We start from the raw sequence: 15,225 nt of genomic DNA on the forward strand, positions 1-15,225 counted from the left end.
CACTGATGTCTGAGGGTTTTCAAACCCATTGTGATAGTTGACAGCGCTTGTCTGGATTCCTTCAAGCTCTGTAATTTGTGACTTGAGAATCACCAAAAGGAGGTGCAAGTAATCCATGTGCACTCAGTAAGTTCCTGCTTTACGGTGAAGACAGTGTGAGCAGCTGGGGAAGTGCGTACAAAAGGGACATCAACTCTGACCTCAGGGAGCTTACATTTTAATGGACGGAGTCATCTGCTTTAATCCAACAAGATGGCAGACCTCACCACTGCTATGGTCAGGAGACAAGTCACTGCTCCTAAATCCCCAAGCAGGGAAGCAACTGCCACCAGTCCCCTTCTTCTGCTCTTGCTTTTCTTCTTCCCCTTCTCTCTCTTCTCCTTTTTATTTTTTTTTAATTTTAATTTTATTTTGATTTATTAACAATCATTTCCATATGCTTTTGAGTTGAAAATTTTTCTCCCTCTTCCTCCCCCCCACCCTCCCCAACACGGTGCACAATCTGATATAGGCTTTATATTTACATACCCATTAAAAATATTTTCACATTAGTGAAGTTGTAAGTAAAAATTAAAACCAATAAGAGGAACCATCAGAAAGATGAAACAAAACTCAACAGGAGGTAAAAATAAGTGATAACAATTCAACTTTGATAGTTCATTCTTTGGGTGTGGACTGCATTTTCCATCCCCGAGGCCTCTGGAAATGTCTTAGATCCTTGTAATGCTGAGAAGGGTTCAGTTTAACAATATTAGTTATCGCATAATGTGGTTGTTATTGTGTACAAAGTCCTCTTGGTTCTGCTCACTTCACTCAGCATCAGACCATATAAGTCTTTCCAGGTTTTTCTGAAGTCAGCCTGTTCATCATTTCTTATAGCACAACAGTATTCCATCACATTCATATACCACAACTTGCTCAGCCATTCCCCAATTGATGGGCATCCTCTCAATTTCCAATTCTTTGCCACCACAAAAAGAGCTGCTATGAATATTTTTGTACATGTGGGTCCTTTTCCCATTTGTTTGATCTCTTTGGGATATAGCCCTAGAAGTGCTATTGCTGGATCAAAGGGTATGCACATTTTTGTAGCCCTTTGGGCATAGTTCCAAATTGTTCTCCAAAATGGTTGGATCATTTCACAACTCCACCAACAATGTATTAGTGTTCCAATTTTCCCACATCTTCTCCAACATTTATCATTTTCCTGTTTTGTCATGTTGGCCAATCTGATAGGTGTGATGTGGTACCTCAGAGTTGTTTTGATTTGCATTTCTCTAATCAATAATGATTTAGAGCATTTTTTCATATGACTATAGATGGCTTTAATTTCTTCATCTGAGAACTGTCTGTTCATATCCTTTGACCATTTATCAATTGGGGAATGGCTTGTGTTCTTATAAATTTGTCTTAATTCTCTATATATTTTAGAAATGAGGCCTTTATCAGAGAGACTGGTTGTAAAAATTCTTTCCCAATTTTCTACCTTCCTTCTAATCTTAGTTGCATTGGCTTTGTTTGTGCAAAAACTTTTCAATTTAATGTAATCAAAATTATCCATTTTGCTTTTCATAATGTTCTCTATCTCCTGTTTGGTCATGAATTCTTCTGTTCTCCATAGATCTGATAGGCAAACTATTCCTTGTTCTCCCAGTTTACTTGTGGTACCAGCCTTTATATCTAAGTCATGAACCCATTTTGACTTTATTTTGAGATACGGTGTGAGATTTGGGTCTATGCCTAGTTTCTGCCATACTCTTTTCCAGTTTTCCCAGCAGTTTTTTTCAAAGAGTGGGTTCTTATCCCAGAAGCTGGGGTCTTTGGGTTTATCAAATAATAGATTACTATAGTCATTGACTACTGTGTCTTGCATATTTAACCTATTCCACTGATCCACCTCCCTATTTCTTAGCCAGTACCAAGCAGTTTTGATGATTGCTGCTTTATAATACAATTTAAGATCTGGAATTGCTAGGCCACCTTCCCCTGCATTTCTTTTCATTAGTTCCTTTGATATTCTGGAACATTTGTTTTTCCAAATCAATCTTGTTATTATTTTTCCTAACTCTATAAAATAATTTCTGGTAATTTGATTGGTATGGCACTGAATAAGTAAATTAGCTTAGGTAGGATTGTCATTTTTATTATATTAGCTCGGCTACCCATGAGCAACTGATGTTTTTCCAATTATTTAGATCTGATTTTATTTGTGTGAAAAGTGTTTTGTAATTGTGTTCATAGAGTTCCTGGGTTTGTTTCGGGAGGTAGACTCCTAAATATTTTATAATGTCTACAGTAAGTTTAAATGGGATTTCTCTTTCTATCTCTTGCTGTTGGGCTTTGTTGGTAATATATAGAAATGCTGATGATTTATGTGGGTTTATTTTATAGCCTGCAACTTTGCTAAAGTTGTTTATTATTTCAAGTAGTTTTTTACTTGATTCTCTAGGATTCTCTAAGTATATCATCATGTCATCTGCAAAGAGTGATAGCTTTGTTTCTTCTTTGCCTATTCTAATGCCTTCAATTTCTTTTTCTTCTCTTATTGCTAAAGCTAAGGTTTCCAGTACAATATTGAATAACAGTGGTGATAATGGACATCCTTGTTTCACCCCCGATCTTATTGGAAATGCTTCTAGCCTGTCCCCATTACATATAATGCTTGCTGAAGGTTTTAGATATGCTATTTATTATTTTAAGGAAGACTCCATTTATACCTATGCTTTCTAGTGTTTTTAATAGGAATGGGTGTTGTATTTCAAAAGCTTTTTCTGCATCTATTGAGATGATCATGTGGTTTCTGTTGGTTTTGTTTGATATGCTCAATGATGCTGATAGTTTTCCTAATATTGAACCAACCCTGCATTCCTGGTATAAATCCTACCTGGTCATAGTGTATTATTCTTGTGATAAGTTGCTGCAATCTATTTGCTAGTATTTTGTTTAAAATTTTTGCATCTATATTCATTAGAGAAATTGGTCTATAATTTTCTTTCTCTATTTTGACTCTTCCTGGTTTAGGTATCAACACCATATTTGTATCATAAAAAGAATTTGGTAAGACTCCTTCTTCACCTATTTTCCCAAATAGTCTATATAGTATTGGAATTAATTGTTCTTTAAATGTTTGATAGAATTCATGTAAATCCATCTGGCCCTGGAGATTTTTTCCTAGGGAGTTCATCAATGGCTTGTTCAATTTCTTTTTCTGAGATGGGGTTATTTAAGTATTTTACTTCCTCTTCGGTTAATCTGGGCAATTTATATTTTTGTAAATATGTATCCATTTCACTAAGATTGTCAAATTTGTTGGCATATAGTTGGGCAAAATAATTCCTAATTATTGTTTTAATTTCCTCTTCCTTGGTGGTAGCTTCACCCTTTTCATTCTTGATACTAGTAATTTGGTTTTCTTCTTTCTTTTTTTTAATTAAATTAACCAAAGGTTTATCTATTTTATTGGTTTTTTCATAAAACCAGCTCTTAGTTTTATTTATTAGTTCAATAGTTTTCTTAATTTCAATTTTATTAATTTTTCCTTTGGTTTTCAATATTTCTAATTTGGTGTTTAGTTGAGGATTTTTAATTGTTCTTTTTCTAGTTTTTTTAGTTGTATGCCCAATTCATTAATCTCCTCTTTTTCTATTTTATTTATGTAAGCATTTAGAGATATAAAACTTCCCCTAAGAACTGCTTTCTGCATCCCATAGTTTTGGTATGTTGTCTCATTATTGTCATTCTCTTGAATGAAATTATTGATTGTTTCTATGATTTGTTGTTTGACCCAATCATTTTTTAGGATTAGATTATTTAGTTTCCAATTATTTTTTAGTCTATCTTTCCATGGCCCTTTATTACATATAATTTTTATTGCATCATGATCTGAAAAGGATGCATTTAATATTTCTGCCTTTCTGCATTGGATTGTGAGGTTTTTATGCCCTAGTACATGGTCAATTTTTGTGTATGTGCCATGTACTGCTGAGAAAAATGTATATTCCTTTCTATCCCCATTCAGTTTTCTCCAGAGGTCTATCATACCTAACTTTTCTAATGTTCTATTCACCTCCTTAACTTCTTTCTTGTTTATTTTGTGGTTAGACTTATCTAGTGCAGAGAGGGGGAGGTTCAGGTCCCCCACTAGTATAGTTTTGCTGTCTATTTCTTCCTGTAACTCCCTGAACTTCTCCTGTAAGAATTTGGATGCTATACCATTTGGTGCATATATGTTTAGTAATGATATTACTTCATTGTCTATGGTGCCTTTTAGCAGGATGTAGTTTCCTTCCTTATCTCTTTTGATTAGATCTATTTTTGCTTTTGCTTTGTCTGAGATCAGGATTGCTACCCCTGCTTTTTTTACTTCAGCTGAAGCATAATATATTCTGCTCCAGCCTTTTACCTTTACCCTGTATGTGTCACTCTTTTTCAAATGTGTTTCCTGTAAACAACATATTGTAGGATTATGGTTTTTAATCCATTCTGCAATCTTTTCTGTTTTATGGGAGAGTTCATCCCATTCACATTCACAGTTATGATTACTATCTGTGTCTTTTTCTCCATCCTTTTTCCCCCATTTATGCTTTTCTTTCTCCTTTTTCCTTTCCCCTTCACTAGTGTTTTGCTTTTGACCACTGCCTCCTTCAGTTCCTCCCCCTTTTTATTATCCCTTTCCCTTTTCTTCCCCTTTACTCTTACTGCTTCTTCCCTCCCTTCTTTCCCCCCTCCCTTTTTTTCCCCCTTTTTCTTTCCCCTTTTCCCTCCTACTGCCTATAGGGCAAGTTAGATTTCTATACCTAACTGATTATGTTATGCCCTTCTTGAGCCAAATCTGATGAGAGTAAGGTTCAAACAATGCTCCCCCCCCTTCTTTCCCTCTGCTGTAATAGGATTTTGTGTCTTTTCCTGTAATGTAATTTACCCTTGTCTGCCTCCTCCTTTCTCAGTACATTTTCTAAGATCAGATTGATCCACTTATTTGGATCCATTTAACCCACTTGATTAGATTTTTTTTTATCATTACATCAAAGTCAACTAATATCCACCCTCTTTATGTATACTCCTTTAACATATTGTAATAACAATACAGTTCTCAAGGGTTGCAAGTCTCATATTCCCTTGTAGGGGTTTAAACAGCCCCCCTCCATTAACAACATATTGTATCTTCTTGTACCATTTACCTTTTTAAGTCCTTCTTGAGTCCTGTACTTGAAGATCAAATTTTTTGTTGAGCTCTGGTCTTTTTATCAGGAAAGTTTGGAAGTCTCCTATTTCATTGAATATCCACTCCTCCCTTGAAAAATGATGCTCATTTTTGCTGGGTAATTGATCCTTGGCTGCATTCCAAGCTCCTTTGCCTTATGGAATATCATGTTCCATGCCCTGCGTCTTTTAATGTAGAAGCTGCAAGGTCCTGTGTAATCCTGACTGTGGTTCCATGATATTTAAATTGTTTCTTTCTGGCTGCTTGCAGCACCTTCTCTCTTTCATCTGGTAATTTTGGAATTTTGCTATTATATTCCTTGGTGTCGTCAATTTGGGATCTCTTTCAGGTGGTGATGGTGGATTCTTTCTATGGTTATTTTCCCTTCTGGTTCTAGGACTTCAGGGCAGTTTTCCTTTATGATTTCCTGAAAGATACTGTCCAGGCTCTTTTTTTCATCATGATTTTCAGGTAGTCCAATAATTTTTAAATTGTCTCTCCTGAGTCGATTTTCCAGGTCGGTTGTTTTACTGATGAGGTATTTTATTTTCATCTATTTTTTCATTTTTTTTTTCTGTTTGACTGATTCTTGCTCTCTCATAGAGACATTAGTTTCCATTTGTCCAATTCTAGTTTTTAACAGATTGTTTTCTTCTGTTAGTTTTTGTACTTCCTTCTTCAGTTGGCCTATTGTGTTTTTTAGGGACTTGTTTTCTTCAGTGTATTTTTTTTCCAATTGGCCAATTGTATTTTTGAAGGACTCTTCTACCTCTCTCATTTGACTATTAAAATCCTTCTTGAGCTCTTCTAAGAAGGCTTTTTGGGCTTCAGACCAGTTCATATTCCCTTTTGTTGTTGCAGATGTGGGTTTGTTGACAATGTTGTCCTCTTCAGAATTTCTGTCTTGATCTTCACTTTTCTCGTAATATGAGTCTATGGTACGTTTCTTTTTACTCATGGTGTTTCTTTATTCCCTGGCCTTTAAAGAGATTGAGCTCTCCTGCTGGGGAACAGAGGGTACTGACCCAAGCTTCTTGTGTTGGGAGCCTAGGTCTTGGTCACTGGCTTTGTGTGCTGGGGCCTCTTATGCTGGCAATTGGAGGCTGTAGGTTTCTGGCAGCTTACCTCGTTGGGCTGGAATCAGCAAGGCTGGAACTTTCAGGCAATTCTAGGTTGCCTGCTTTTCCTTTCCTTTAGCTTTCTTCAGCTCCTTTTAGATGGGTGCTGCAGGGTGTTTATCTGCCTGGGGCCCCTGCAGTGTTGTCTCCCTTTTTCTGCTAATGCACTGGGAGATTCCTTTGCAGTGGAGTGCTGAGGCACCTGGTGGTTTTCTGAGCTGGTTTCCACCGGTTCCCCCCCACCCTCACTGAGGCACTTGGAGGTCCAGGTGTTGGCGTTTGCCCATTCTACCACCTGGGCTTCACAATTTCTTCACAATTGGAGGCTGCAGGGCTCTGATAGCTCACCTGGTGTTGGGTTGGAATCAGCAAGGCCGGGGCTTTAGCAAGCCTTTAGCTTGTTTTCTTCACCTCCTTTCAGATGAATGCCTCAGGGTACTTATCTGCCTGGGGCCCCTTGTAGTTCTGCCTCCCTTATTTTTGCTGAGGCACTGGGAGATCCATTTTCTGGGCTGCTGCACTGCTGCTCCTTGCCTTTCTTCTAGTTCAGGTGTTCCAGGGTTTGGTTTTTTTTTTTTTTCTGGGGTGATATTTTCTGGGTTTTGAGAGGTTGATAGGGGAGAGTGAGAGTGACTAACTTTTCACTCCGCCATCTTGGCTCCCAGAAGCGGAAGTCTCTCTTCTCCTTTTTAAGTGAAGAGAAAAATGAATACAGTAAAAATATACTTCTGGCTATAGAAGAAAAAAATGAGATGGAATGAAGACTAGAGGGTGAAGACCATCTAGATCAGAGGTGGGGAAGCTGAGGCTTTGAGGCCGCATGTAGCCCTCTAGGTTCTCAAGTGCAGCCCTTTGACTAAACCCAAACTTCACAGAACCATTCTTGAGGATGAACAGGGCCACGTGCAGCCTTGAGACCACAGGGAGGCCACAGGTTCCCCACTGCTGGCCTAGAGGCAGGAAGCCCTGAATTTAAATCTGGCCTCAGACACTTACTAGCTGTGTGACCTGGAGCAAGGCACTTACCCACTGTCTGCCTGAGTTTCCTCGGTTGTAAAATGGGGACAATAACAGCACGTACCTCCCAAGTTGTTGTAAGGATCCAAAAAGAAAATAATTGTAAAGCCCTGAGCATAGTGCCAATACATAGCAGGAGTTATAAATGTGAGCTATTATTATTAGCTACTAAGTTGAAATCCTCGCTCTGATGTTTGCTGGCTATTTGACCCTTCACTTCACCTCTGTCTGCCTCGGTTTCCTCGTTGATAAAATGGGGGTAAAAATAGCAGAGCTGTCATGAGGACATACGAGCCCATATTGGTGAAGTGCTTTGCAAACGTTAGACAGTAGTGCTGGGACCCTGTGCCCGTTATTCAGCGTCTCTGGCCCCAGCCTCCTCCTCTGTTCAGGAGACCCCGAAGGTCCTCGGAGCTCTACAGTAAAGCGGCATCCCACAAGCAGCGAGTCGACCTGAGAACGGAACACCAGCGGCTCCTTTTTTTTGCCGGTGATTGTCCTTTTATTTCAGCTTGACGACCTCAAGTCAAGACAGACCGCTATTGTCTTTTGTTTTTTCCACATTAAGAGGGAAGGCGCCATGAAAGTTCCCAGAGAACACAGTGACTCCGACAGGAAGACCGTGCGGGATATCGAGAGAATGAGCTCTCGCCAGAATGCCCAGGTGAGCCGACCCGTGCGGCCGCAGCGGGTCAGGTGTGAAGACATCAGGCAGGGGGCGGGAGGCCGCCAGCGCAGGAGGAAAGGGCTGGGCGCGGGCCCGGCTGCCCGGACAGGTTCTTAGGGGAGAAGTAGGAGCGGAGGTTCCCTGCTCCCCCTCCAGTCCGCAGGGCCTGGGTCCTAGGCGGGCCCCCTGGAGACGATGCCGGGTCTGACTCAACCTCAGCCTGCCGGAGGAGACTGCCTCTGGGTCTGACTGGGACGGGGCAGGGCGTCTGGCCTTCGCAATGACCGATTTCTGCCCAATCTTTCAGATGAGGCGTGCAGTCAACCCGATTCACTCGCTAAGGCGCTGTTCGATGTGGTGTTTCTCGTCATATAGACGCTGCCTTGGCCTGAGTGTTGTGGAGGGAGCATTACTCCTTGATCCCTTCCGCAGCTTGAGTATTTATTTGTATGTGTGCCTGTTGTGGGAGCAGGGACAGCAGGTCGTCATAATCAGGGTGAGCAGAGAACACACCACCCGACTTCGAAGGGAGCCAGAGGTATTGTGAGGGAAGGCGGAGGGGACACAGGGCAGAGCAGGCTGCCAGCAGGGCCAGGGGCCGCCCCTTCCACTTGTCTTTCCCCCTCCCCGGAATTTCACTCATGTCAGAAGCTGAAGGTTAGATCTGAAGTCTCCTGACCACAGAGCAGACCGCTGTCCAGTGCCGTCAGGGCTGCTGTCTCTCATAGGGCACTGTTGGACATGCATTTGACTCTTGGCACCTTGCAATAGGAGAAGAAAGGACCCATGCTTAGGGGCACAGAGGGGCAGGGAGCCGGGTGCTCAAGGCCACAGGAAGCTTTCTTTGACTTTCGGTTCTGGACATCCTATTTTGTGCCCCGCCCCCTTGCCAGTGAATCTAGGTCCAGGAGGAATTGAGGATAGGGGTGGAGGGATAGAGAGCTGGGATGGAGGTGCAGGTGGAAGTGAATAGATAGTCAGCAAGGAAGGGAAGGGAAGGGGACAAGGGGGCACAATCATCCAATCTCATGTTTATAATTGGACAGGCTGTGTGTGGAGCACATCGGGGTAGTGGACAAATGCTCCTGTTTTTCATCTTCCCTCAACAGACTTTAAGCCAAGAGTATGATACGCTGAATAGTGACACTCAGAAAAGCCTCCGTTCATGGATTTCTGACTCAGAAGATACCACAAGCTCGAACATGCAGGTATGAAGAGGAAGAAAGGAGAAGGGGATGAGAGGATGAGAACCCTGAGGGCTGCGTGGTGGACTGAGTGAGACTATGAGTCCAAGCCATCATTCTCTTGCCTATCCTTGTCTCCTCCTGGGCTTTCCCTCTGTCCTCCCCTGAGCAAGGGTAATGGGAGCCTGAGGGTCATTCACAACAGAAGGAAGGAAACAAGCATTATTAAGTTACCACTATGTGCCAGGCACTGTGCTAAGCACTTTCTAAAAATTATCTCACTGGATCCTCCCAACAGCCTTGCAAGGTAGGTGCTGTTATTATCCCCATTTTATAGATGAGAAAACTGAGGCAAATAAAGGCAAAGTGATTTGTCAAAGATCACCCAGCTAGTAAGTGCCTGAGGCTGAATCTGAACTTGGAGCTTCCAGAGGCCTTGCCCAGGGCTCTGTGCAGAATGGTACCACCTAAGTGCCCTCACAGAAGCACATCATATCTGACCCTTCCTGCCCTCCTCTTCCCACCCACAGCCCCCACCACATGTTGTCAGTGCAGGGCATTTTGCTGGGGTCTTTCTCTGATTGCTTGTTTCAGCTACTGGCCATGAGAGGGGGCATCAAAGATGTTAAAGTGTCTTGGCTTTGGGTAGGGGGGCCATCAGTAATAAAATATGAAGCTGATTTGGCTTCTGTCTTTGCTGCCAAGAGCCCAATCTCTGGCCCAGAAAAGACAGGACAAAAGTGGTTCATGAAGAGTGGACCCCCAACCCAACTAAGGCAATAAATAGCAAGAGGTCATTAGCTGACCCTGACGAGCCCGAGTTGCCAGGCCCAGAGGAATGGTGTCCTTGGCTACTGAGAGGCCTGCTGGGACAGACTGGGGAGGACAGAGGGACAGCCCAGGAGGAGACAAGGACAGGCAAGAGCATGGAACCTGCCAGATCGAGGTGAGGGGGCTCACCGAAAAAAGGAGCATGGAAGTGAGGTCTCATGCACAATGAGAAAGGGGAACAAGGAATAGGTTTGTCCAGAGCAGTCATGTTGGAGGAACCCAATCTCCTCATCAGACAAAAACACAAGGGAAAGATGAGGAAAATGACCTAACACAGCAGGGTCTTTCACCCCACCCTTGGGGCTGGGATTCCAAGGCACTCTACAGATGATAATTTCATTGGATCCCATCTGTATAGGGCCATGTCTAAGCACCAGCCCTCGAGGCAGGAAGAACTGAGTTCAAATGCAGCTTCAGGAACTTCCTAGCTGTGGACCTCAGGCACAACCGTTCACTTCTGTCTGCCTCAGTTTCCTTAACTGTAAACTGGAGATGATAACAATAGCACCTACTTCCCAGGGTTTTCGTGGGGATCGAATGACGTGATGTTGATAAGGCACTTGGCAGGCCTTAAAGTGTCAGAGAAATGTTAGCTATTATTACTACTATTGTGAAAGATTATCCCAAGCCTGTGCAGTTAGGTCCTCCAGTCTCTATTCCCATCTTACAAATGAGGAAACAAGCTGAAAGAAATGAAGTGACTTGTTCAGGGTCACTGTGCCAAGTAAGCACTAGTCAGGGTGGGAGCCCAGGGCCTTAGAGTCTCAAATGCCACATTCTAAGCATGAAGATTTAGCGGATTCAAAGCTCCCCCTTCCTCTCTCCGTCTCTGTCTTTTTCTCTGACTCTGTCTCTCTCTGTCTTTTGGTGTTTCTGTCTCTCTCTCTGTCTCTCTCTGTCTCTCTCTGTCTCTCTCTGTCTCTCTCTGTCTCTCTCTCTCTCTCTCTCTCTCACACACACACACACACACACACACACACACACACACACACACACTGTGCACTAGAGTTGTCTTATCCATGGATTGTGCCTCCTCAGTAATATACCTTCCCCGGGAAGAAGGTTAGAAATGAGGAGTGTGGAGGTTGGCGGGTGTGGGGAGGGTGGCTTAGAAGTGGCTGTGAACATTCTATGAATGAATGAGGCATCAACAGATTGAAGCTGGAATCTGTTGCATCTCAGAGCCTTTAAGGGCACCATGCTGTATGCTCAAGGGAGTGTGTGCTGAGCCAGGGACCTAGGCTATGTACAGTGACCTTGTGTTGGGGGGAGGAGAAAGAAGAGGGGCCTGGGGTCAGGATGTACCACTCACTCAGCTCATTACCCCTGTCTCCAGCAGTCCAGCAGCATGGAATCTCTATTCTCCATGATGGATCCTGGGGAACAGAAGCTGCCTCCTATTCTGACTGCTATTCAGAGCTCTGGGGCACCAAAACAGCCTGCAAGTCCACTTCTACCTCCAACCTCAGAGGTGCTTAAGAACCAGTCACCCCAGGGATGGAAGCTCACCCCGAGCTCCAGGGATGTGAATGAAGACACTGATGAGGACATCTCCAACTGGACTTCTGGCCGACCCAGGCCAGTAAGCACCATCCACGTTCCCCTTTCCCCACCTCCCAGGGCTTGGGGTATGCCTTGGGCCTCCCCTGCCTTTCTGCAGCCAGCCAGACTGTGACCTGGGTTATATTCTTCTTCTGAACTTTGACTCCCCCTTTTCCAGTCACCCTTCACCATGTTTCATGTGTCCCTTTGTCCATCCTCTCTACTTGTCCCCTCATTGCTCCCCTCTTCCTCCACAGCCCTTACTGTCTATCCCTCTATCTTTCTACTTGTCTTCACTGATCCATTTATCCCACCCATTCCTCTCTTACCTGCAATCAACCATAATCCATCCAACCAACCAACCCACCAATATCTGTCCCTCCTCCCATCCTATGCCATACCACACCCTTATTTCTCTCTTTCTGTCTGACCCACTCTTCTTCCTCTAGCAATTCCTGATCCACCCATCTTTCTGTCCACCACTTCCTGCAGCCCAAACCAAAGAATGCTATCACTATCGCTGTCTCTTCCCGGGCACTCTTCAATATGGTGGAAGACAGTAAAATCTTTGAGAATGAAGGACTGGAGAAGTACATGGAGTACCAGATCAACAATGAGAATGTCATTCTGAGCCCGGGACCCGCCTTTGGCTTCATCAAGGTACCAGTCCATGGACAAGCTGAGAAAAACCCGAGCTAAATTCTCAGCACTCCCCAGCCCTGTCTCTTCCTCTGCTCGATGAGGGGTCAAGGCTTGAGGATGTCTTGGGGCCCTTCCACGTCTGACAAGCTATGACTGTGTGACTCTCTACTATCCACTCCCCCAGCCTAGACCAAGTACACCTGAAAGTTTTCTGCACAAAGATGACTGAAGCCAGGGGAGTGGATGCAATCCGCAAGTGAACAGCAGGGAAGGTGAAAGTACTAACAATCAGGGACATTGGGAAGGGTCTCACTTAAGAAGTAGTGCCCTGAACTGTGCTTGGAAGCAAGCTAGGGATTCTGTTAGGAGAGGAGGCAAGGAGGGGGTACATTCCAGACATAGGGGCCACTCTTGAGAAGACATGGGAGGTAACAAATGGAAGATTGTGTATGGGAAGTATCGAGCTGCCCAGTTGGACTCAAATACATACTACAAAACAGCAAATAATATGAAATCTGACTGAAAAGAGAAATGAGGGTTAGACTAAAGGAGGGGAGGGCAGCAACAAGCATTTATTTGGTGCCTGCTGTGTGACAAGCACTGTGCTAAGCACTCCACAAATGTTACCACATTTGATTTTCACAGGAGCTCTAGAGGTGGGTGCTATTATTATCCCCATTTTACAGATGAGAAAACTGGGGCAGACAGAGGTCAAATGACTTTCCCAAGATCACAGAGAAAATAAATGTCTGAGGTTGGATTTGAACTCAGGTCTTCCTGATTCTGAACCCAATGCTCAGGTGGAGTTTAGGAAGGCTTTAAATGTAAAAATGGGAAGTTTGATTTTTTTTCTAGAGATAATAGGGAACCACAAAGTCTTTTGAATAGGAGAGTGATATCATGAGATTTGTATTTTAAAAATAGCAATTTGGCAAGACTGTGGAGAGAGACTAGACAAGGTAGGAAAACCAGTTGGACATTTATTGCAATAGTGTAGGATGAGAAAGGATAAGGACTTGACCTAGGATGGTGACTTTATGGGTAGAGAGAAGGGAACAAATTCAGAAGACACCATGGAGATAGGATGGACAACTTGGGTTGGTGGATGGGGGGGGGCAGTGGATGAAGGGAGAGGAGAACAAAAATCTTTATTTGTACTTTGCATGTGTTGGTTTTGAGATGACAGTATGTTATCCAAGTGTAGTTATTCCACAATCAGTTAAAAAGTAAGGTCCTGGAGGTTGAGAAAGTGCCTGAGGTTCAATAAATAGGTCTGTGAATCACCTGCTTAGTGATCAGAGAAAGTAGAGAGGGAAGAGAAAAGAACTCAGGACAGAGTGAATACCCACAGATGGGGGTCATGACATGGGTGAGAAACCCACAAAGGGGCCTGAGAAAAAGAAATTAGACAGGAGAACCAGAAGAGATCAGTGTTACAGAAGCCAAGAATGAGAGTGTCCAAGGGAAGGGAGTGGAAGATGGTGTCAAAAGCTACGGAGAAGTCAAGGTTGAGAACCTGATGAGAAAAGAAGGCCACTGAATTGAACAGTTAAGAGATCACAGGTAACTGTGAAGAGAGTAGTCTCACTTGAGTGATGGAGCAAAGGACCAAAAGTGAGTGATATTTCTGGTGGTGCTGACATTGACTGACAACAAGCTTTTCAAGAGTGTGAGCTATACTAGTAGGTACGGTATATGTAAGTGTTTAAGGATGGGTAAGACTTAACTGTAGGGCGTGGGGAAGGGGCCATGAAGAGGAAGTGGGAGAATAAAAAAAGGCAGCAATTGGGGTCAAGAACACAACAGAAGGGTTCACTTTACCAGGAAAAGGCATCATCCGTCCTCCCCTGAAAGATGGTGAAGAGGAATGTCTTCACTAAAGGAAAAGAGAACAAGGGATGATACAGAAGTATTTTGACTAGTGGGGTGAGAGAGAGACTTCTTACAGTATCTAAATGTGTAGATATATATACCCAGTTTTCTCTGTCCTCCATTTTGTTTAGATTAAAAAAAAAGAATGATATACCAGCGTGTGTTTCTGAGCCACCAGCACTGACCTTTGAAAGATTTTAGAGACAGCGAGAGATAATTAAACATGTACATAAAGCACTTTGCAAATGATCAGTACTAGAAACACTTAGAATAGTGCTGGACAGACTAGTCAAGTACTCTAAAAGGCAGAAAAGCAAATATATATGTATATATATTTTAAGTTAGGAGAGAGCATGAAAATTATAAGCCAGTAGCCTTAGTTCAGATTCCTGGGGGAAATTATAGAATATGTTATTAAAAGGATGTTACTGAATGTTTCAAAAAGGCAGAAGTGATCACAAAGATCCAGTATGTCTTCATCAAGAGCAAGCCATGTCAGACTACAAGGTTACTGTACTAATAAATTAGGAAGAATGCAATATTGTTTACCTGGGTTGTGGCAAAACTAATGTCTCTCATGCTGCTCTTCTGGATGAGATGAAAATATAGGGGCCAGCTAACAGCACAGTCTGCTGAACTCACAACTAAATGAGCAGACCCATTCCCTTCATTGTCAAATAAATGGCCTGATGGTCAGCATAGGCATTGATGTTTGAATAGCAATGTGGAATGTGGCAGGGAGCAGCAGTGGCTCCTGGCATGTCTGACATTCTTATGATTGCCTTGGGGTAGATGGCATGCTCACTGAATTGACAGATGGCTCAAAGCAAGAATGAATGGCTAGCTAATTAGATTATAGAGTGGGATCCAGAAAAATCTCAACAGAAGAAAACAATGGGATAAAGAGAATAAGATTCACTTCAAAAGAGACAGAAACAACACATTTCACAAATATATAGGTAGGCAGAGGTGGCTGGACAGAGACTCATCTAAAACCTAAGAACAACAAAGGTCTCAGGCTTTTAATGCACTACACCTTTAACACAAATCCACAATGGAACATGGTAACCCAAGAGGCTACTATCACTGTAGGTCTACTGAGAGAAAAATGATGTCCAGAGCTGGGAAGGTCAGAAGTGAATTGTCCTC

General features: G+C 43.0%; 1 protein-coding gene across 4 annotated transcripts in view; it reads left to right on the forward strand.

The window, feature by feature from the left end:
* The window catches only part of NT5C1B (5'-nucleotidase, cytosolic IB), a 53,154-nt gene that overhangs the window by 16,501 nt on the left and 21,428 nt on the right, over nucleotides 1-15,225 (forward strand). The window contains exons 2-6 of one of the 4 annotated variants that reach the window (XM_020967449.2): nucleotides 7,850-8,002; nucleotides 8,313-8,501; nucleotides 9,115-9,213; nucleotides 11,357-11,602; nucleotides 12,055-12,222. In XM_020967449.2, coding sequence (XP_020823108.1) covers nucleotides 7,850-8,002; nucleotides 8,313-8,501; nucleotides 9,115-9,213; nucleotides 11,357-11,602; nucleotides 12,055-12,222 — 855 coding nt within the window. The remainder of the gene's footprint in view (nucleotides 1-7,849; nucleotides 8,003-8,312; nucleotides 8,502-9,114; nucleotides 9,214-11,356; nucleotides 11,603-12,054; nucleotides 12,223-15,225) is intronic. The other 3 variants (XM_078149220.1, XM_078149221.1, XM_020967451.2) reach the window with 3 other exon arrangements.

Source organism: Phascolarctos cinereus, unplaced genomic scaffold (assembly GCF_003287225.1).
Source record: "Phascolarctos cinereus isolate Bilbo 61053 unplaced genomic scaffold, phaCin_HiC Scaffold_2;HRSCAF=192, whole genome shotgun sequence".
Classification (NCBI taxonomy): Eukaryota; Metazoa; Chordata; class Mammalia; order Diprotodontia; family Phascolarctidae; genus Phascolarctos; species Phascolarctos cinereus.